Source organism: Notamacropus eugenii, chromosome 1 (genome assembly GCF_028372415.1).
Source record: "Notamacropus eugenii isolate mMacEug1 chromosome 1, mMacEug1.pri_v2, whole genome shotgun sequence".
NCBI classification, from domain to species: Eukaryota; Metazoa; Chordata; class Mammalia; order Diprotodontia; family Macropodidae; genus Notamacropus; species Notamacropus eugenii.
Window position 1 is genome coordinate 474,594,616 of NC_092872.1, and position 23,295 is coordinate 474,617,910.

Sequence of the window (23,295 nt, forward strand, 5' to 3'; positions counted from 1 at the left end):
GTTATCTATGCCTGGATGCACACTCTATTCATGTGAAAAATGGAGACTTGGTTCATTTTTAGTAAAGGGTATTCAGGGTGACAGGCACTATCTTAATGTATATGAAAGTTTGGCCACTAAAAAGTAGGGGAAATGGCATGGTATAATGGAATCAGAGGGTCTGGGTTCTCATTTCATTGTGATGCTGTGTCATACCTTCCTGTGTGACTTTGTTCATGTCATTTCCCCTTCTTGGTCTCAGTTTCATCAAAAGGTGCCTTCCATTTCTAGATTCCAGAGTTGACATTGCTTTGATTTTCCCTAAGTACCAACCAAATATAAATTACAAAGCATAATTATTGTCCTATTTCCATTTTTAGGGGACAATTTTTAGCCGTCTGAGGGGAAGATTCTCTGGCCTTCCCAAGAGCCCCTCTTTTCCATCTGTTTTTGCTTGTTTGTTTCTTTTCTATTCTTAAGTTCTATTTTGTATCATAGTTTTAAATTTATGTGCCACATGTTTTATACCCACCTGCCACCCAACTCCACAAAATGCAAGGATGAAGCCTTACCTAAACAACATTTCTCCCAATGCCAGGCACAGTGCTTTGTACATAGTAGATACTTAAGTAATGTTGACTTTAATTGAATTCTAGCTTGGAAAGACAACAATCCATCCACTTGAAATGCATTGGGAGAGCCAGGTAAGGGCAAAGGTCATCAGCACTCACCACTCCCACCCCACCCCCAGCCAGCCAGCCACAGCGGGGGCGGGGAAGGTAGGTGTCGGAGGAATCAGTAGATTGACCCAAGGTTCCCACTCTACTAGCACTCACAGTAAGAAATTTTGTCATCTGAGATGCCTAAAAGCAGACAGTTCCAATACTCTGACAGGGCTAAAGTCCAAATCATGAATGCCGTCAGAATTCACCATTCTGGAACCCTGGAGTTGTCAGAGTATTTTTTTTATGCACTGTTGTGCTGGGGGAAGAAGGGCTGTGGTATCTGGGAGGAGAACAGTTAGGTTTGTTGTCTCATGGGACTTTGGCAAATAGTGGTGATTTACATTCTGATTATAACTTCTTATATCATCTCAGAAGCAGAGTGGTGAGGTCACTGAAAAACTTCAGTATCTTTGCTGCAAACTGCAAATAGTAACTTTTGTTTGCTGGTCCTCCCTTTCTCAGTTAGGTACTTTTGAAATCTTAGGAAGAGAGAACTAGAATATTTTAAAATCAAAAGTGAATCCACCTGAAGCCAACCACAGCTCTTCATCAGAACATCTGAGGAATGAACATAGCCCAGTTCTCTTGGCACACACCATATAACAAAGTTTTTATTGTGCTTGCCCAATATGCCCAGAGTTTGACACAGACACATGGCAAAGAATAGGAAATGCCATTGAGATATGGGGAAACAGACCTACCTACTTTCAAGATTGGATCTGTGTAAGGCCAGATGTGGACCATGATTCTGGAGACCTTCAAAGATCCAAATAGATGGGGAATTGGCCATGGGGCAACTCTAGCACAGGAGGAAATGATGCAGACACCAAAGTCATGGCTGGTAAAGAGAGGGAGGAGCTGCTGCCTAATTGCCCTTTCAGGGGCTGTAGGGACTAGACAAGTGTGAGAGGACAGCTACTGGCTCTGTCCCTACGCTTCCTAACTGTATGACCTTGAGTATGTCTCTTCCCATCTCTGAATCACTGTTTGCCCACTTGTAAAATGAGGGGATTGAATTAGATGACTGTGGGGTCCCTGCCAGCTCTAATATTCCATGGCCTGTCTTCTAGCTCTCACATCTTCTAGTTCTTCACTTAGTTGGCTGGTAACTAGGCAGGGTTTCTCATAAATTGTTTTCCTCTCTCCAAGGGAACAAAGTACCTCGGGACAATGGGCAATGCAGAAGGCTCAACAGGAATCCCTAGAGTGGGATGCACAATTTCCCAAGAGCTTTTGGTACAGTCTCTCCCCCTCTCCCCTAACTTCTCCCTTTATTGGAAGAGACTAAGAGGGGGCCCAGAAATTTCTTATACTCCAAGTGGAGCTTTGCTCAGTGGACACAAGGCAGTTATGTGACACAATGGATAGAATGCTGGCCTTGGAATCAGAGAGACCTGGGTTCAAATCCTACCTCAAACGTTGACTAGCTATGTGACCCTGGAAAAATCACTTAACCTCTCAGTCTGTTTCCTCATCTGTAAAAGGAGGGGAGTGGGCTTGATGGTCTCCAAGATCCTTTTAATTTCTAAATTGATGAACCCATGATAAGTAGAGGTCTTTCCAGAAGACAGGAAATTAGAGGAGGGGTTGAAGGAGAAATATTGGCAAAGTAAAAGACTGCACCCGGTGGGAAGAGCCTATCAGGGTGAGCACAGTAGTGACATGAAGTAGCAGAGGGAGGCTGGGATAACAGCTGGAACTACTTCAGTCCCTGACTCTTCTGTTTTACTTCAGTCTCAGGGAGTGTGAAATGAACTCCCCAAACTTAGAGAAGCTGCTCCAGATTCTGAAGACATGCCAGGGACTTCTGGAGATCAAGTGAGTAAAAGACGAAATGCCTTCCTCAGGTTCCCTTTACTCTGCCTTTCTCCTGAAGCTCAGAAATGCTGATTTCTGCATGGGGCGCAAAGTAGTCTCGAACTTGGCTAGTCCCACAAATTTGGGGGGGCCAAGGAAGTAGCTGCTGAACTTCAATCTATTTAACATTATCCTACAGACATCATGGCCAACGCAATCCCTCCAACCACTTTCTCTAAGCCTCCTGATTCAAAGTCTCATTCTGGGAAAAGATGCCTGGGTGAATGATGGTCCAGCCCCGTCCAGGCTTTGCCTGACTCACAGCCCTTCCTCCTCTTGGAAAATGCTATGAGTGATCATATTGTCTTCCTACCAATAAAAGGTTTGCTAATAATTAGTGCTAAATTGTGAGAAGCCATCCACACAGGACCAACCAAATCAATCAAAGCAAACATTAATAAAGCACCTCTTATGTGCCAGGTTATGTGCTAGGCATGGATAGAAAGACAAAAATGGATTTCTTACCTTCAAGAAACTTATGTCTAACAGGGGAGAAAACATGAATGTATTTCAGGAAGTATATATAGGAAGTATACAAAATACATACAAAGTAGCTTGGGAGCAAGGGCACTGACAGCTGTGGGGATCTGGAAGTCTTCATTCAGAAGGTGATTGGTGCTTGACGTGAGTCTTTGAGGAAACCAGAGATTCTAAGAGGCAGAGGTGAAGAGGGAATTCAAGGACTGGGGGATAGCCTACACAAAGGCACCAACTCAGGGAGATGTCATGTGAAGAACAACTCACCCATGGCAGAAGTACAAAAGAGATGATGTTTGTCGTTAGCAGACTTCCAGGAATTCTGTGTCCTAACATTGAACATTTTCATCCAGGGGCCACACCCTCCCCCCTACCAGTGGTATCCCCTAGAGCCTATTCTCTTTGGGCAATGCTCTGACCTAATCCACCATGAGGAAAATCTGTCCTGTAGATACTACTTTACCATCCTTATAAGTCAATCTTTTCAAAGAATGGTAATGGACTAATAGGTTATCCCTCCCATGTAACATATTTCCATTCTCAGAAAGGCCTTCAAAACTAGAGCCCATAAGACACAGTGGGAGGAATTATAGGTGCTATGGAAAGTCAGTAAGGAAGATGATTTGGGGCAAGGGAAGGGCTATTTGGTGCCACGCTGGGTCAGGGAACATTTAACTTTGGACCACCCTCTTGACTCTGATTCTATTTCAGCAGCAGAGAGAAGTAGTCCTCTGGCCAAGAACCTTATTTAACCATGATTTCTCCAAGCTTCTTCTCAGGGAAACCACAAGTCTCCTTCTGTGCACAAACAGCTGCTATACTGCCATCCCCATAGACACATCTGTAACCCCAGTCAGGTAGTTATGGTGAGGGTTCCTGTTATCGTATGAGTAAAACATTGGGCTGCTAGGTGATACAGTGGATAGAATGCCAGACCTAGAGTAAGAAAGACTCATTTTCCTGAATTCAAATCTGTTCTCAGATATTGGACCCTAGGCAAGTCACTTAACTCAGTTTGCCTTAGCTTCCTCATCTGTAAAATGAGCAGGAGAAGGAAATGGCAAACCACTCCAGTATCTTTGGCAAGAAAACTCCAAATAGGGTCACGGAGAGTCAGACTTGACTGAAATGACTGAAAAAATAAGAAAAATTTTGTCTTTGGTCTGCAAAAACACTTGTTGAAAGAGACTCAGGTAAAAACAGTCATGTGCTGATTACCTCACAGGTTTGGAGGTTGGAGAGCCTTGGGCTTAGACCTGGCCACCAATTAATCTTTCTTGTCACAATAATTACTCCAAAAGTCATTGTTCTGTTCACTAAAGGGAGAGTATGGGAAGGAGAAACTTTTCTGCCTTAGGTTCGTCTCTATCTTCCTACTTCACATAAGGTGCAGCTAGGTGGTGCAGTGGATAGAGCACCAGTGCAGGAGTCAAGAGGACCTGAATTCAAATCTCACCTCAGACACTTGACACTCACTAGCTGTGTGACCTTGGGCAAGTCACTTAACCTCAATTGCCTCATCCTGGGTCATCTCCAGTCATCCTGATGAACATCTGGTCACTGGATTCAGATGGCTGTGGAGGAGAAATGAGGCTGGTGACCTGCACAGCCCTCCCTCATTCAAAACAAAGTCAAGTGCAAGTCATGTCATCATTTCTCTGATGGCATGGTCTTCTTTGGCAACGAAGGATGAACACACCACATAAATAAGTGAATAACATGTATTAAGCACTGACTATATGCATAGTACTGGGCTAATCTCCGGGAATATGAATAAAAAAGTAAAGCAGTCCCTACTGTCAAGGAGCTCATGTTCTAATGGGGAAAGACTCCTCATATAGAAGATTTCAGCTGCAAGTCAGATGGATAAGTCCCACGGACCTTGAGAGGAACAGCAAAGCCTATAATAGTGACTTGTCTCAATTGTCATTTCCACTGTTAAAAAATATAGAGATATAATATAGATATAAATCTCTAATATCAGCTGATTATCTAATATCAAATTCTGATATTGAACCATTTGACAGTGCCAAAGATTTTGGTGATAAGGACTTTCTACTCTGGGTCTTCAACAGATATGACTGTAGCACCTGCAGGAGTAATTGCCAGGTCATATCTCAGAAGGTGCAGGAACTGAATGAAAGCATTGATGTTACCAAGGCTCAGGGTCCTGGACTACCTCTATCACTGTCTAAGAAAATATGGTAGGCAGGGTGGTAGTGGTGACTTGACCTGCCTGGCACATAGGCATATTCTAGGTGACTACTCTCTTGATCATACCCAAGCCACTCTGGGATTTAGCCATGACTTCCCTTGGCAAGTTGGAAGGAAGCAGTACATCTCCATTCACATTTTACAAATTAGGCTCTTGGAAGCTTATTTACTTCTGAATTTAGATGTCTAATAAACACCCTCTACAGGCCATAGATTCTTCCTCAAGGCCCAATTCCCTATCTTATATTCACCCCTTGTACTTAAAAGAACAATCGTGGTTGATTGGTTTCTTCCTAACATATATAAGTGTTGTCCTTCACAGTGATCTCCTTGAAAGGTTTAAGATTTATCCTAAAAGTGCTGCTACCATTTCTCAGAGTAATCTAAAACTCCTCATTGAAAATTGTCTTAGGATTACAGATTCACAGCTAGAAGGGTCCTCGGAGGATCTGCAGAAGTCCCAAGAGGTTAAATGCCTTGGCTAAACTCTTCAGAAGCAACTGATAAATTAGAAGAAACTAATGTCTTTATCATCCCACTTAATTTTTCAGCCAAGAATTTTACCCTCTTGGGTGCCTCATTTTATTCAATAGAAGTGGCTCTCATTGACTTTTCTCCCTTTCAAAAAAGAAAAATCAAACCCACCCTTAAATGATGAAGATTTACTGTAGTGGGGCATAAGTTGTAGAGAGAGAAATTTAGGTTCATTGTGAAGGAGAACTTCCTATCAATTAGATCTATTCGAAGGTGAACTGGGTTGTCTTGGGAGGTAGTGAGTTCCTTTCACTGGAAGTCTTCAAGCACATGTTGGATAATTACCTGTTGAAGGGAGAATAGAGTGGATTCTTGTTTAGTGACAGATTAGACTAGAAGGCCTCTGAGATACTTTACAACTCAAATATTCTATGATTTCTGATACTGAGATTCAAATTAGGGTAACTGAGGAACTGTAGAAAGTATCAAAGAGGCCTTTGGAAAGGATCAAGGAGGAGCTAAGCTCATCTGACTGAGGACCTTTCATCTCCCTTCCTTTTCTACATCCTCCACCTAGTGGTTAAGATCATCTATCCTAAGGCAAGAAAGGGTCTGACCATGTCATCCCTCTGCACAAATACCTTCAATGACTATCCCATTGCCATCGCATCTAAGACAAAATACACACTTGACCTGGAATTTGAGGCATTCTGCAATCTGGCTGCCACCTATCTTTCCAGTCTTATATGATGCTATCTCCTTCATGAACTTTATGTTCCAGTCAAACTGAACTGCTGATTGTTCCTTGTCTCCTGTTTGTATGGATTCACACAAGCCTTCCCTCTTGTCTGGAATACTCCATACTTTCATCTCTTCCTCTTGTCTTCCTTCAAGTCTCAGCTTAGGTATCACCTCTTCTATAAAGCTTTCCCTGATCCCCCTTTCCTCCTCTCCTTTTTGTTGCTTATGTTCTCTTTCCTTGGTTTGACATTATCATATATGTGTATGTGTGAATGTGTTGTGTCCTCAGAGTAATACAAATTCCTCAAAGACAAGGACCATTTTTAATCTGTATCTTCAGCACCCAGGACAGTTCCCTTACCAGCAGGCAATTGATAATTGCTGAATTGAATTCTCAAGGTGTAACAAACAGTACACTAGTCATGCCACCTGCCTTGCCCTCTTGCATCAGTCCTTCATTTTGGTCTTCTTCGTAATGTAACTGCTTCTGAATTTTTCCCTCCACAGATTCTCCCATGTTACCATGAGTGATCAGAGCATTGAGATGCTAGTAGACTACTTACCCCAGCTTCACAATCTGAACCTGTTACAGTAAGTTTTTTAGACCTTTTTTTCACTTATTCCATGGAACTTTTCTTGGCAAAGCCTTATAACATACTATCTCTTCAATAATTCCTAGTTTCAAGAGGTAGAGCTAAGGGACCTTATATTCTCATTCTGGTTCTACCACTTGCTTACTTTATTACTGGGGGAAGTAATTTTCCCTTTCTGAGCCTGAATTTCCTTATCTCTAAAATATAGATAATTATCCTTGTCCTGCTTCCTTCACAGGGTTGTAGGGAGGAATCAAATGAGGTAATGAATGTAGAAGGACTTTGGAACTTACAAAGGGCTATGCAAATGTGAGGTATCATTGTTATTGTCATTTCTGATGTCATTGGGAAGCCAAATTAAATAGAGTGTGGCAACTGGAACAGAAAAGACCCAGGGAATGGGGACTTCCAAATGCAGTGTGTTTCAGACACTGACAGGCAGGCATGTACAAAGAAAGTGTTTCTGAGCAGTGGCCTCATTTGTATTTATCTCTGTTTTCAATTTCAGATTGAACTTATTCAAATGAAAAGATTTATTTTAAATATTTTCTACAAGGTGGAGGGATAGGTATAGTCTTAGAGGGAAAAATATGCAGAGAAGCCCCCTCCCCCAAAAAGTCAGCTGATCTGGAAAATATGACAGGAAATTAAACTATTATGATAATGACAAAAATAATAATAATCCTCTAGATTTCTATAAAGCCTTTCTTTCTGAGAATCCTAAAGGTCTATCACCTTTTCAACTCTTTTTAGTGAAATATCCTCTCTGGCAGGAAAGGGGAAGGGCTGGTTTACTCAACAGACTAGAGGTCAAGAACACACACTTTGTCCCTGGATGAGCTAATTAGCTTCACTCCATCCCATGAGCACAGGCTTAACCCAGTTGGCCTTTTCATAAATGGGGAATCAGCCAAAAGAATGTGAGTAGATAATAAGAACTTTGACTCTGGAGTTAACTAGGTTCAAATCCTGCCCCTGATGATTACTATCTGTATAACCTTGGGCAAACTTGTTAATCTTCCTTGGCTTGAGTTTCTTCATTTATAAAATAAGTGGTTTGCCTCAAGATGGAGGAGCTGATGATATAGCAGTTTGTCATTAGAAGATAATGCAAGAATAATTATCCTCATTTGGTAGATGAGGAAACTGAGGCTCAGAAAATACTATACTTTATCTCTTGGTATCCATCACAATTCTTTTTTTTACATGTACAGTCATGTAAACATGTTTCCACACTAGTCATGTTGTGAAAGAAGAAACAGAACAAAAAGGAAAAGCCACAAAAACAAAAAACAAAAAAAAGTGAAAATAGTATGTTTCAATCTGCATTTAGACTCCATAGTTCTTTCTTTGGATATGCATAGCATTTTCCATCATGAGTCTTTTGGAATTGTCTTGGATCATTGTATTGCTGAGAAGAGCTGTCTATCATAGTTGATCATCACACAATGTTCCTGTTACTGTGTATAATGTTCTCCTACTTCTGCTCACTTCACTCAGCATCAGTTCATGTAAGTCTTTCCATGTTTTTCCAAAATCCACCTGCTCATCATTTCTAATGGCACAATGGTATTCCATTGCATTCATATACCACAACTTGTTCAGCCATTCCCCAACTGATGGACATTCCCTCAGTTTCTGATTCTTTGACACCACAAAAAGAGCTGGTATAAATATTTTTGTACGTATAGGTCATTTTCTCTTTTTTATGATCTCGTTGGTATACAGACCTAGTAGTGGTATTGCTAGATCAAAGGGTATGCACGGTTTGATTACCCTTTGGGCATAGTTCCAAATTGCTCTCCAGAATGGTTGGATCAGTTCACAATTCCACAAGCAATACCTTAGTGTCCCAATTTTCCCACATCTTCTTCAACATTTATCATCTTCCTTTTCTGTCATATTAGCCACTCTGATACCTCAGAGTGGTACCTCAGAGTTGTTTTAATTTGCATTTCTCTAATCAATAGTGATTTAGAGCAATTTTCACATGACTATAGATAGTTTTAATTTCTTCATCTGCTTATTTATATATTCTTTGGCCATTTATCAATTAGAGAATGACTTTCTTATAAATTTGTCTCAGTTCTCCAAATATCTAAGAAATGAGGACTTTATCAGAGGTAAAATTTCTAAGCTTTCTGCCTTCCTTCTAATCTTGGTTGTATTGGTTTCATTTGTGCAAAGTTTTTTTAACTTAATGTAATCAAAATTATTCATTTTATATCTTGTAATGCTCTCTGTCTCTTGTTTGGTCATAAATTCTTCCCTTATCCATAGATCTGACAGGTAAATTATTCCTTGCTCTCCTAATTTGTTTATCATGTCACTGTGTTTAAATCATGTACCTGTTTTGATCTTATCTTGGTATACAGTGTAAGATGATAGTCTATATCTAGTTTTTGTCATGCTGTTTTCCATTTTTTCCCATTAGTTTTTATCAAATAGTGAGTTCTTGTCCCAAAACCTTGGATCTTTGGGTTTATAAAACACTAGGTTACTGTGGTCTTTTACTACTATGTATTGTATACCTAATCTATTCCACTGATCCACCACTCTATTTCTTAAGCAGTACCAGATTGTTTTGATGATTTCTGCTTTATAATATAGTTTGATATCTGGTATTGCTAGGCCATCTTCCTCAGGAAATGTCTTGTTCCCAGAGTCTCCCCACCAATGACGAGTAAAGTCAGTAGTATAACCTTTGGATGTGAAAGATGCCACATTACACCTTAGATGAGGAAACTTCTGGGTTTTGTCTTACTTCCTTCTTAATGATTGATTTCCCTTCACTTTTATCTCTCACAGACTCAGCCAGATCACTTTGTCTCTAAATAGTGTCTTCTTGCTGGCTGGTGCCATTAGCCTATGTGAACAGATTCAAAAGGTGGAAGTCAGGTATGTGATCATCTGACCTAGATCTATCCTCTGTAACAAGTCCTCTGAGGTGAGTCAGGTTTGAGGGTTTCATGTGCCACTCCCCTAAATCAGGGTCTACTTGTAGGCCTAAGAGACAACATGGGATCTGCTCTGTGAACCCTTTTCTCAAGATGAGAACATATCTGTTTACACTATCATCCATCCCTGTGCTTAGTCCCTTGAAAAGATTGTTTCTACCCTGGTGGGCATCCTGAGATCTGGCTTTGGCAAGGAGAGCTGAAGGAGTTCTGATCTGTGTTTAAATATATTTTAGGTCCCAGGAGTATGCCTGTCTCTACTTTGGTCCTGGCAAGAGGAAAGAAGTGTCTTGTGGGTAAGACAGCCCTGAAATGCCCATCAGTGTTTCTGTTCTGAGGATAAAGACCGATGGCTTAGCTAGTGCCCAACTTTATTAGCACTGGGGGATCCAAATACCCTGCATAGAATGACTGGCTATCATAGGAATAAAATATGCCATTGATTGTGAGATAATAATGCCAACCCTAATGCAGGAAGGTTAAGTCTCCATCAGTAGGACACTTGCTTTGAGTTGTGTCTTTATCGTTAGGGACAGATTTGCACCAAACCATCCACATTTCCTCTTTCAAGTCACCTCCTTGGGATCACAGATTTGCATTTGTGAGGTCATTGGTCTGCATTGGGAGCATAGCTTATGGTTGTAGAATAGCCAAGCTACTGGGGTGAGCCACTTGGGGACCACACCCATAACTTTGGTCACTTTAACACCGACCTGTAATCCTCTGAGCTAGCCCATTCTATTCCTTAAAGAGACTGTGGGGCCTCACCAGAGCCATGGGTTGATCATCCCTGCTATATATTTTTATCCTTTAGAAACTTTAGCCATCCTAATAATCCCTTCCTTAAAACTGGTGAGGTTAGTTTACATTGCCAAGAAGAATTTAGGCTGATAGTGAGGAGTTTCCCCAAGATTTTTGATGTGGTGCCCATATTGCTGTTCTGAGACAGCATCCTCAAGCAGCTAGGTGGTGCCGTGGATAGAATTCTGGACCTCAAATCAGGAGAACCTAAGTTCAGATGTGGCCTCAGATACTTCCTACCTGTGTGACTCTGAGCAAGCAACTTCACCACTCTCTGCCTCAGTCTCCTTCTCTGTGAAATGGGAATAATAATATCACCTGCCTCCCAGGGTTGTTGTGAGGATCAAATGAATAGTATTATTAAAGTGCCTTGCAAACTTTGAAGCAATATACAAATGCTAGCGGCTGTTGTTGCTCTCATTATTATCTGGATGGGAGCAACCTGAAAGAGGAGGGGTATACCTGTGGGTACAGGGGATCAGGGTCAAGGCCTGCTGCTATAGGTATCTCTGGTCTGTCCTTTCTTCCACAGGCTCACAGGTTGTTGCATCAGCCCAGTGGATATGGAACAGCTGTGTTGCATACTAGGGCAGTGCAAAGATCTGAGTCACCTTGAGTAAGTTGAAACTGGGGGGAAATTAAGAAAGACAGGTGAGTGTACAACGTAGCTATCCTAGGTGCTACAGGGACAAAGATAATAACAATCCTTTTCCTTGAGGAACTTAAAATCTACTATGGAAGATACAATAGATACACAGATGAGTATAGTAGGAGGCAAGTTGAGGCAGAAGAGAGCATGAGCAAATTGTAGGGTGAGGGTTCAGAGAAAACTTCATGGAGGAGATGACACCAAAGCTGGACCTTGAAGGTGGACAAGGATTCTGGGAGGCAGAAACGAGGCAATGGTACATTCTCCTCATAGGAGGTAGCTTGTGTGAAAGATAAAAGTACTGAGGGAGTATCTCTACACATTCTCATCATGGGTCTGCTTTGGGAATCATCTTGGCTTGGCCTTCTCCCCTGTAGCACTCTGGGACATTATCTGTTTATTTTGTTTCCTCATCTATTCTACTAAAGCATAAGCCCCTTGAAGGCAAGTCGATATTTACTCAGTTTTCTGTAACTCCTAAGGGTTGTGTTTTTTGTGTGTATTTATTAAAGAAGATGGATAAGGATGCTGATGTGGTGATGGTGATAATGAACCACCAATAGGTGGTCTATAACCTAGTCTTTTTCCATTTTGTGCAGTCTGTCGGGAAACTTACTAGGTGATGAAGGACTCAAATATCTTCTGGAGCATTTACCTCAGATGAATCTCTCTGGCTCACTCAAGTAAGAAAGTAACTATCCTACAGGATTGGGGGGAAAAGGGGAAGAAAGGGAAAGGAGTGCTCGAAGCTGGTGAGAGCAAAAGGAGACCATCAACTGAAGGCATTTATTGGGCAGTCTTTAGATAGGAACCTCAAGGTTTTTGGACCAAGAACTTAATTCAAGAGAACCAAAAAAGATCTCTGCTATAAAGAAGGGAAGGATATAAGGACAAGCATCACTCTGGTATCTCTTCAGAAAGAATTGAAGTCCTTCCTATCCCTTCCTATCCTATTCTGTTCCACTTAATGTGTAAAAAAGAATCCTTGCTAGATACTGGGGAGACAAGACATTGGCCAGAACTGAAAGTCTCATTCCTGCTAATCATCCTCCATGGTCCCTCTGTTGTGAACTTGACTGTGCATGATCATGGATAGCAAAAGAAGTATGGATCATTAAAATTTATAAATAATCCAGAAATATCACTTCAGCCTTCATCACTTCTTGCCTTGAGCTATGTCCCCAGCAGTGAGGCTTGAGTTATAGTTAGCCACCTACACTTCTCATCTGAGTCCCCTTGGCTTCAAGCCATGTATTTAAGTTGTGGCTAGCAAAGGCTGGATGGAGGAAAGCAATGCTCTGTAGTCAATAAATAGTAGGGTTTTTTTCCCAAAGTTTACTGACCCCTATGGGGATTGAACCTAAGACTTTGTCCTCATTAACATTATATTCCAACTCGCCAAGCTAACTGACTCCTAGCAAAGCAATAATGATCTGATCCCAATGGATGACCAGCTGCCTCCCTTCCTGGAGGCAGGTGGTGTTTTGACCACAGAGGTTATCCAAACACACACAATTGGATGTAAAATGTTGTAGAGGTTAGAGTGCTGGATTTGGAGCTGGGAAGATCTAGGTTCAAATCCTACCTCTAATACTTACTAGCTGTGTGTCCATAGGCAAGTCATTTAACCTCTTGAACCCTCAGTTTTCTCATCTGTAGAATGGGGATAATACCTATAATGTCTTTCTCACGTGGTTGTTGAGCTCCGATGAGATTATGCATATAAAATACTTCACATTCTTTAAATCACCATGTAAATGCCAGTTATTGTTATTATCATGGCAGTGATAGATGAGGGGAGCTAAGGGCATGGCATTCTTGATCCCAAGAATCCTACACGGGGCGGGGGAAGGACAGAGGGGAAGTTCTCCAGGATGTGCTCTTCACAGTAGCATCCAAGGGTCTCAGTCACAGCCCCAGTTCCTTCTTCTCTCCTTCCTCCTGCAGCCTAAGCCACAATGCCATCTCCAAGGAGGGTGCCCTACTCCTCACTACTGCCCTCTCTACCTGCACACAGGCCCATGAAGTCTCACTGAGGTGAGTGACTCACCGCTCAACTTCAGTTTTTCTGCTATTAGAGCTTGGGGTCTCCTCCGTATAGGGCAGAAGGGGAAGATCAACACCCACTTACCTCACTATTCCAAAGAATTTTGGACACTGACATTTTTGGAGTGCAGTGGGAAGAACATTGCACTGGGAGTCAGAAGACCTGAGCTCTAGTTTTGGCTCTGATGCTTACTTACTATGTGTGCTATGTGACCTTAGACAAATGCTTGCTCTTCTTTGGACTTCTTCTTCCACGTATACAATAATAGGGTAGATTAGATGATATCAAAGATCTGAAGTCCTGTGGTCCACCCTGACCCTACCATCTCAATCCCTTGTTCTCTGTGATCAGGGCTCATCAGATACTATTTTTATCCTATGCTCACCCACTTTTCTCTATGCAGCCTGGATCCAGAGGAGAAATTTCTGATACAATTCTCAGAGCACCAAGAGCCCAGAAAGACCCTGAGGTAATGCCAGATTGGGGTGGGCAGAGAGGGGAAGAGAAATTAGAACTCTCTCCTTTGCTGGTTAATCTCTCTCTTCTCCACCAACTATATCTCTCTTCCCTCAAAATCTTGGGAATATAGTATAACGCAGAGAGCACTGAATTTAGAGCCAGAGGAGCTATGTTCAAATCCTGGTTCAGGCACATGATCTTAAGCAATTCCCTTCCCTTTTCTGGGCCTCAGTTTCTTCCTCTGTAAAATGAGAGTTAGATCCCCCAACCCTCTGTGACCTCAAGATCTCCACTAGCTCCAAATCTATGATTCTGTACCTTCTGTTAGGAAACCTTCCCAGACTGTTACTCTCTAGCTTGGGTCATCTATTTCATTGTCCTTTGTTGTTTCAGACCTTGTATGTAGCTCAAATCATTTTCGTTGCAGCTTTTTTTAAAAAAAAGTTTTATTGATGTTCTTTCTTTTCACATTTCATACAATTACAAATTTTTCACACTTCATGAGAAGTCTCTTGTAACAAAATAAAACAGGTAAGTAAAACTAATAATAACCTCATCTGGAACCACATATAACATATCACATATGTAAGCAAACTCTCCCCCAATTAAAAAAAAGTTAACAGAAATGTATTTCTTTCTTTCCCACTCCCCCATCCATTGGGAAGGAAAGGAAAGAAAATTTCTTGTAAAAAATATGCACAGACAAAACAAATTCCATCAGTGGTTGTGTATAAAAATATGTGTGTCTAATTCTACACCCTAAATCCATCACCTCTCTGTAATGGCATTTTCTGGAACCATGAATGGCCATCAGATTCATTGTAGTCTTAGTTTTTTGGTATGTTTGTCTTGTCAGTGTTTCAATGTCTCTTCCATTAGATCAGGAGTTTTTAACCCTCTTTATGCCATAGATCCTTCTAAGGAACTCTCCCTAGAGTAACGTTTTTAAATGCATAAACTACAGAAAATGACAAAGAAAGCCAATTACATCGAAATACGTTTATGAAACTCATTTTTAAAAACAAATTCATAGACCTCAAGTTGGGAATCTCTGTATTCCCTAAGAGCAAGTATTTATTTCCTGCCTTCTTCAGCCCCATTCCCAGTACTAGTTCAAGTCTTTGCCCACAGTGAGCTTTCCATCCAATGCTGAGCAAACAGTTGGAACTTAATAAACCCTCAGCTCCTTCTTAAGCTGTAGAGTCAGTCCCTCTGATGAGCCTTACCATGACCTCTCCTCCTTTTCTCTTCTCAGGCTGACTGGATTCAATCTCCAGGAGGAGCACATTGCCACACTGGCCACCCTAGTGGGGCAAATGCCAAAGCTAACTGATATCACGTAAGCAGCCAACACCAATTCCTTGAGCAGAGCAAGGATTTTGGGGATGGGGGAGAGGGGGAGAAGCTTCTGCAGACTCCAAAGACATCAACAATATCTTAAAGGCAGGGGCTCTGTGCTATTTCACCTTTGTTTTATTAGTAACTCATTCTGGGCCCTGTGCGCAGTAAGCATTGAACAAATATTGGTTGAACTGAATTGGCTTTATGCCAGACTGTGGTGTGTGTTTGGCAATGTGGTATAGAAGGAAGAACTCTGAACTGGGAGTCAGGACCTTTGGGCACTAGTCCGGGTTCTGCAGCTGACACCCTACGTATCCTTGGAATCAGAAGATTTAGAAATAGAGGGGAACTTAGAAATCACATAGTCCAGATCCCTCACTCTCCAGAGGAGGAAGAAAAGGCAGTCAGAGTCCCAGATTCCCTGCCCCCATGAGCCTGATCCCTATTAGGATTGTTCCTTCTCCAAAAGACATCCTGAGGTTGGACCCGGGCAGGTTACCCAAAAGGTGCTGGATTTGGAGTCAGAGAATTTTAGTTTGTATCTTGGCTCTGCTACCCACTAGCTGTGTGACCTTGGGCAAATTACTCCTCTTCTCTGAGCCTCAGTTTCTTCACCTGTAAAATGAAGAGGTTGGAGTAAATGATCTTTAAGGATCCTTTTAGCTCTAAATCTATGATTCCATGAGTCTAGAAAGGGAAAAAGACATGCCAGTCATCCACCTAGCTCCAGCATCAGCTAAGCAACTGATATCTTTAGGGCTCCATAGATTGTACTGTCATCAGCTAAAGGCTTCAACCCCAGAACTGAACTCTAATGGTTCTGCCACTAAAAGAACAACCAGTGCTGACTCTTACAATTTCTCAGCCTCAATTTCTGTAAAATTGGGTTAATAATCCCTGCACTACCTGCCATGCAGGATTGCTTTAAGGATAAAATGGTATTATTCATGATTATATGTAAGAAAAAAAAACACTATAGGTAAAAGTATAGCAATTTCTCTACCTAGGGGCATTGTCATTATCATTATTTTGTTACTGGTAATGTCCCATGTGATGTCTCTGGAGGGTCGGGCAAGGGATGTCTTAAAGAGAGGGCCCGGTGATCTCCACTACTTTCCATCCATCTTCCTATTGTCTAACAACCAGAAATTCTTCTGGGGTTCTGTCTCATACCACTCTCTCAATATCCCCCTTCCTTTGCAGTTCTCCTCAGGTGACTCTGGCCTCCTGGGGAAGTCCTTATCTCTATAGGAAGAATTTATTCTCCTTTCTTCAACCCCTATGCTCAGTCTGAGTGTGGGCTTCATTCCAAAAATCTCTGTTCCTAGATTGGCCAATAACACAGTATCACTACGAGGGTGGCAACTTCTCTTGAATTTAATGAAGATACCATCAGGGATACTGAGGATCAGGTATGTCTGCACACACAGTCAAGTTAGGGAAACTCTTTGATATGTGGCAGAGGTGGGATACGGGAAATGGAATCTCATGACTTGGTTTATAGTATCCAGATCTATTTTCTGAGGTATCTGGATTTGCTGAGGTTTTTATATTGATGTACCTAGAACAGTTTTTTTAAACAACCTAGAATCTCCTTTAATTAATCTATTGCCATCCATACCCCTAAAGAGATTTTTCTTTATTTTTCAGATTTTTTTGTTCTGTGGAAAATAGACTAAGAACAAAAAAAGGGACTTTAAAAGAGTGTTAAATAGGCTATAGGTTCCCTTTGTCCCTTCCTGGTTCTGAGAAGTCCATATCTATTTCTAATTACAGTGTTGAAGACTCATGGGTGACCAAGGCCAGTGTTACCACCCTGCTGGAGGCAAGTGTCCAGGCTTTAGGCAACATCACCAAGATAAGGTAAAAGAGCTAGAAAGGTACCTGGGGATCCATGGTTTCTAAAATTAGACCCTACCATGTGCACAGGACTAAAGCTCATTTCTGTCAGCTCCAGGAATGGTTCTGTGAATTACAGGACCTTAGCGATGGTGAAGTGGGAAGAATGCTGTATCTGGAGCCAGAGAATCTGGGTTTATTGATGATGGACAGTTAAGTGGCACAGTTTATAGAGTGTCAGGCCTGGAGTCAGGAAGACTCCTCTTCCTGAATTCAAATTTGGCCTCAGATGCTTACTAGCTATGTGACCCTGGGCAAGTCACTTAAACCTGTTTGCCTCAATTTCCTCATCTGTAGAATGAGATGGAGAAGGAAATGGCAAACCAGTCCAGTATCTTTGCCAAGAATACCCCAAATGCAGTCATGAAGAGTCAGACACAGTTGAAAGGACTGAACAACAATAACTTACCTTGGACAAGTCTTTGTTCCCCATTTATAAAATGAGGGGATTAGACTAGAGAATTACCAAGGCCCTTTCCATCTCTGGTTCCAATTCTCCTCTTTGGGGAACAGGGAAAAACTGGGGCCAGAGAGAGAACATTGGGAATTATAGATGATCCAGGAGAACTCTTTACCTTCATGCTCACACTCTTATCAAAGAAGAAAATAGACTGATTTGCAATTGAATTTAAAATTTGAAAATATTTTATTTGAATTTCTGATCACTAAAGGTAGAGGGTAGGCAGGAACTTCTAGTGAAAAGAGCACTGAACTTGAAGTCAGGAAACCTGGAACTGAGACCCAACTCTGCAATTTACTGGTTTTATGACCTTGAGCAAGTCACTTCTCCCTGAGTTAGAATATCTCAAAAGTCCCTTCCACCTCTTATGATTCTGGCAAGCCAAGGACCATACACTGAAGGAAAAGAAGTGACTTATGGGGCTACTTAGGATTAGCTTTAGACATTCTTGATATATCCTTACCAACATCATGACCCAGAAAGACCTGGGTTTGCATAGTGCCTCAGACACAATAGCTATGTAACCTTGGACAAGTCCCTTAATCTCTCTAGGCCTCAGTTTCTCATCTATAAAATAAGAAGAGTTAGATTTCATGACCTCTAAGGTCCCTTTCTTAATGTTAAAATCTATGATCCTATGATAATGTAACTGTAAAGGTCCAGGCAGGAGGCTTTTCTTCCCTTAGGCATACCCTTCTTCCTTCTCCTAGCATCTCCAATAAAGACTCCCTTCTCTACATTGAAGAGGAATTTCCCCAGCTGACAGAGAATCCTGCAGGTGCAACTTTCAGGTATGTTCTAGTACTCAAGTGGGTCTTCTGTGTCCCCAAGTTATTGTAGACTCTGTTTAGGGCTGGTGGGGTGGATAGACCTAGGTCCAAATATTAAATAAATCCTCTAGAGTCCTTTCCACAGTTGGTTTCATCCTATGGGAATCAATAAAAATCCTTCTCGGAGTTTTGGGATCTCCATGGGGTAGAGATTGAATTGGTTAATCTATTAACCCTGATAAGTCAATCTTCACTTGCTATACCATGGCATTACTAAGTGCTGTGTTTCAGAGTTGTACAGATAAAGTCCATGCCCTGGGCAGGGCTGAGAGCCATTCTGCCCATATCAAGATGACTCTCTTGACCCATGGGGCATGTAATGGGAGTTCTTTCCCCAGGAGTGGGGATGGGTTACATGGAGCCATCCACACTCTCTCTTTTCCCACCTAATAGGCAGTTGCATGCACTGATGAGGTAGCAACCTGTGGAACAGAATTACAAATCAAGGAACTCAAATCAACATACACTTATTTAGTGACTACTCTGTACAGCATTGTTGGTTAGGTTTCCTGAGGAAATGGAAGATTAAATGAGAGCCAACCTCTGCTTTCATAGACCTTGTAGCTTAGTAGGTGCATAGAACATAAACATAATAGTTACAATACAAGATATAACAAGTGCATTGGAACGGTCGAAACAAGGGCTCTGTGAGATCTAAAAGAGAAAGGTCCTAAACTAACAGTTTACCAACACAGGAGGGCTCTATTATGCAGGAATTCAGATAAACTTTTTTTGAAGCTGCTTACATCTTCAGCTTGGGTCACACTCCCATGGGAAGCAGAACTTAATTACTCTCTCTAAATTTACCCCCCTTCCCCTTCCTCTTTTTCTCCTCTTTGTCTTCCTACTTGTTCTCGTCTCTTCCTTTTCTGCTTCCTCCTCTTCCTTCACCTTTTCTTCCTCCTCTTCCTCTCCTCATCTTTCTCTTCCTCCTTCTCCTTTTTCTTTCCCTCCTCTTCCTGCCCCTCTTCTTCCTTCTCTTATCCTTTCTACTGTTCCTCCTACTTACTAGCTGGAAGTTCAGTGGCAATTAATGGCAGGATTCTGTTGCTGATCAGTACAAAAGCTTTGACACTGTTCTATTTCCAATTTGGGCTATTTTACCCTTCCTTAGGTAGCCTAGTACTTCTCCTCCCCCTTAGCCCCTCCTCCCCCAGTCCCAGTGGCTTATCATATTGGTGAAGGACTTAGTGTGGACAGCTGATTGGCTTTAACCTACCGCACCCCAAAACTGCTGGTTTCCACCTCTCCATCAGCTTTAGCCTCCCCAGAGCAGACTTGGATACTGTAGGCCCTCTTTCAATTTCAAAAGAAACTCCAGAGACTTTGGGGACCATAATTAAAAGTCCATGTTGGAGAGTTTCCCCTCTAACGTTCTGTTAGTAAATAATTACCTTGAAATGTCCATCTGGAGCTTTTTGGACCTGGCCACTCATGAACTTTATGTTAAAACTCACTAAGCTGGGGGTCCTTAACCTTTTTTATGTCATGGCCCCCTTTGGCAGGCTAGTGAAGCCTGTGGACCCCTTCTCAGAATCATGTTTTTTAATGCATAAAATGTATAGGATTACAAAGGAAACCAATTACATTGAAATATAATTATTAAAATATTTTTAAAAACAAGTTCATGGACCCAAGTTTAAATATCCTATCACTAAAATAATATCAACCAAGCCCATAATGAATCTGAGACTTTCATGAATTACATATGATCCCTTCCTTTGGAGGTCTTTCTATAAGTCACCTCCCCTAGGAAGTGACAGTTTATTAAGGCTGAGAATAACTGGAGAGAAGCATAAGCTTAAAAAAATATGAGCTGTCTGAGGGCAAGGATTATCATTTTGCCTTTTTATACCCAGCACCTAGCACATAGTAGGCATCTTGTGTAATTTACCTGAATCTCCTTTCCCCCAATTTTCTTACAGACTTGTTCAATGTGACCTAGGAACCAGCCAGCCATTTCCCTACAGATTGATCCAGTATAACCTAGGAGCCAGCCAGAGCTTTCCTTACCGACTGGTCCAGTATGATCTAGGAGCCAGCCAGACCCTTGTCATCAGGCAGGTGGTTGAAAAGTACATCAGACTACAGGAGCTTAGGTGAGTACATCTCTAAGGCTCATCCCCCATTTCTCTCTCTGCCTCTAGGTTATGTAAAAATCCTGGTCTAGATGACTAAGGGGCCTTGGGATAAGCTCCAAATGTCCCTTCTTGAGGTTGTGTCAGAGATTAGAGATCTGTTTCCATATCCCAAGGTGAATGGGACAATGATAACTTATGACAGAGAAGGCTGAGCTGCCCAAATTCCATTATTCTTCTGGGGTTTGTGTTGGGTTTGGAATATTATGTTTTGTTCTGTTTTTTTGCATTGGCAGTGACAGGTCAAAAAGAATTGATACCAAAATTTAAAAAAAGATGAGGAGCTAGAAAGAAACCACCTGGTTGACCTCCAAGAATTCATTACCTGACTCAGAAAAATTATATCATCAGATTGTAAAGGCATTATCAGTGATATCTATAAGGTCATAGGAGAGAAAATAGTTTCTTTGCTAATTGAAAAAATAACTTTTTAAAAAAGATCATGGTAAATAGAAAAGGTAATGCCCTGGAGAAGGGCACATGTTACCCCTTTCTGTAAAAGGGAAGAGAACATAATCTACAAACTGCACAGGCATGTGAATTTGAATATCCTGGAAAATTCTAGAATGGGTCATTTAAGAGATGATCAGCAAACATCTATCAAAGGAAGCAGTGATCACAAAGAGCCAGCATGGCTTCCTCAGGGATAGGTCATACCCGGTTAGCTTGGCAAATTAGGAAAATGCTATAGTTACAGCTTACTCAGATTTTGGCACCAGGTGATTTACTGAATTGAGCACTGGGCTTGGAATCAGGAAGACTCATTTTCCTGAGTTCATATCTGGCCTCAGACACTTATTAGCTGTGTGACCCTGGGCAAGACACTTAACCCTGTTTGCCTCAGTTCCTCATCTGTAAAATGAGCAGGAGAAGGAAATGGCAGACCAATCCAGTATCTTTGCCAAGAAAACCCCAAATGGAGTTACAAAGAGTCAGATATGACTGAAAAACAACTGAATACTTAGATTTTAGCAAACTATTTTCCATATTATCTTTTGGGAAAGATGGAGAAAAGTGATCAGGATGATAAAAATCATTAAATGGATTTGGTTGAGGAGTCAGACTCAAAGTGTAGTTGTTAATGGTTCTATGTCAGCTTGGCAGGTCTCCAGTGGAGTGCCCCAGGGATCTGTGTTTGACTCTGTGTTGTTTAATCTTTTTATTATTGACTTGGATAAAGATTTAGATGGTATGATACTTCGATTTGCAGATGACACAAAGCTAGGATGACTAGCTAACATACTGGATAACAGTTAGGATCCCAAAAGAAGTGCTGATCCAGGATCAAATAGAAAATACCCTGTTTGGCTTTTAAAACCCCTTTCTACCTTTCCAGTCATCTTACACTTTATTTTCCTCCACTTCCTCTAAAACCCAGTGACACTGGTCTCTTTGTAGTTTGTTTCTTGAACAAGATGCTCCGTTTCCAGCTTCCAGGCATTTTCACTGGTTCTTCCACATTCCTGGAATGCTCTCCCTCCTCATCTCAACTTCCTGCCTTCCCTTGCTTCCTCCAAGTTCCAGCCCCACCTGGACATTGTTTGGGCCTGGATGGCTCAGAGTGAATGTGAATAGCAGCTATCTTTGTTTTGACCAGAAACCCTAAGATTGATTTTGTTTTTTTGACTAGGTGAAAAGGTCATTTTTTGCCTCATTTCTTAGCTAGCCTGAAAGGGCAGCTAGGTGGTGCAGTGGATAGAGCACCAGTGTAGGAGTCAGGAAGACCTGAGTTCAAATCTCACTTCAGACACTTGACACTCACTAGCTATGCGACCTTGGGCAAGTCACTTAGCCCCAGTTGCTTCATCCTGGGTCATCTCCAGTCATCCTGATGAGTCACTGAATTCAGATGCCTCTGGAGGAGAAGTGAGGCTGGTGACCTGCACAGCCCTCCCTCACTCAAAACAAAGTCAACTGCAAGTCATGTCATCAACTTCCAGGGAGAAGGAGATGATATTATCATTGTTCTCTGACCAACTCGAACCACATGTTGTGTTGTGTTGTGCTTGGTTTGGCACAGTTTAAGAAGGACATAAGATGGTAAAGGCTTTTGGTTCCATGTTATATAAGGATTGATTTATGGAGCCTAGGGGTGTTTAGCTTGGAGAAGGCTCAAGGGGGACAATTTAAGTTAAGGACTGTCATATGAAAGAGGGATTAGATTTATTCTATTGGGGCCCAGAGAATTAAAACCCAGAGAATTAGAACAACAAGAGAAAGTTACAAAGAGGGAAATGTAGGTTTGATGTCAGGAAAACCTTTCTAATAATTAGTGCTGTCCACAGAGGGAGATGTCCTGCTTCTGGGGGTGGTCCTTTCCCCCACACTGAAATTCTTCACACAGCACCAGATGACCATCTGTTAGATGTGTTATAGTAGGAATTTCATTTGGATTTGAGTTCGACTAGATAACTGCCAAGGTCCTTTTCAGCTATAAAAGTCTGTGATCTGGAAGGCAGCACTCAGCAGAATTGGACATGAGCACATTTTATCAACAAAGGCTACAGTGGGATGATGGATAGAAAAGTAGATTTGGCCCAAGAGACCTGATTCTTGTCCTGGCTTTGCCCCCTGGCTGGATGACTTTGAACAAGGCTCTTCTACCCTTTAGATCTCAGTTTCCCAATTTTCAAATGGAAAGACTTATCCCTGCC

At 41.7% G+C, this 23,295-nt stretch overlaps 1 protein-coding gene across 2 annotated transcripts in view; it reads left to right on the forward strand.

Annotated features, from left to right (window-relative positions):
• NLRC5 (NLR family CARD domain containing 5) overlaps positions 1-23,295 on the forward strand; it is a 93,887-nt gene that overhangs the window by 59,802 nt on the left and 10,790 nt on the right. For both annotated transcript variants that reach the window (XM_072632312.1, XM_072632311.1), the window contains exons 21-35: positions 636-683; positions 1,854-1,940; positions 2,439-2,522; positions 6,975-7,058; positions 9,869-9,958; positions 10,254-10,313; positions 11,351-11,434; positions 12,067-12,150; positions 13,415-13,504; positions 13,918-13,983; positions 15,229-15,312; positions 16,643-16,726; positions 17,091-17,177; positions 18,384-18,464; positions 20,429-20,602. In XM_072632312.1, coding sequence (XP_072488413.1) covers positions 636-683; positions 1,854-1,940; positions 2,439-2,522; positions 6,975-7,058; positions 9,869-9,958; positions 10,254-10,313; positions 11,351-11,434; positions 12,067-12,150; positions 13,415-13,504; positions 13,918-13,983; positions 15,229-15,312; positions 16,643-16,726; positions 17,091-17,177; positions 18,384-18,464; positions 20,429-20,602 — 1,287 coding nt within the window. The remainder of the gene's footprint in view (positions 1-635; positions 684-1,853; positions 1,941-2,438; positions 2,523-6,974; positions 7,059-9,868; positions 9,959-10,253; positions 10,314-11,350; positions 11,435-12,066; positions 12,151-13,414; positions 13,505-13,917; positions 13,984-15,228; positions 15,313-16,642; positions 16,727-17,090; positions 17,178-18,383; positions 18,465-20,428; positions 20,603-23,295) is intronic.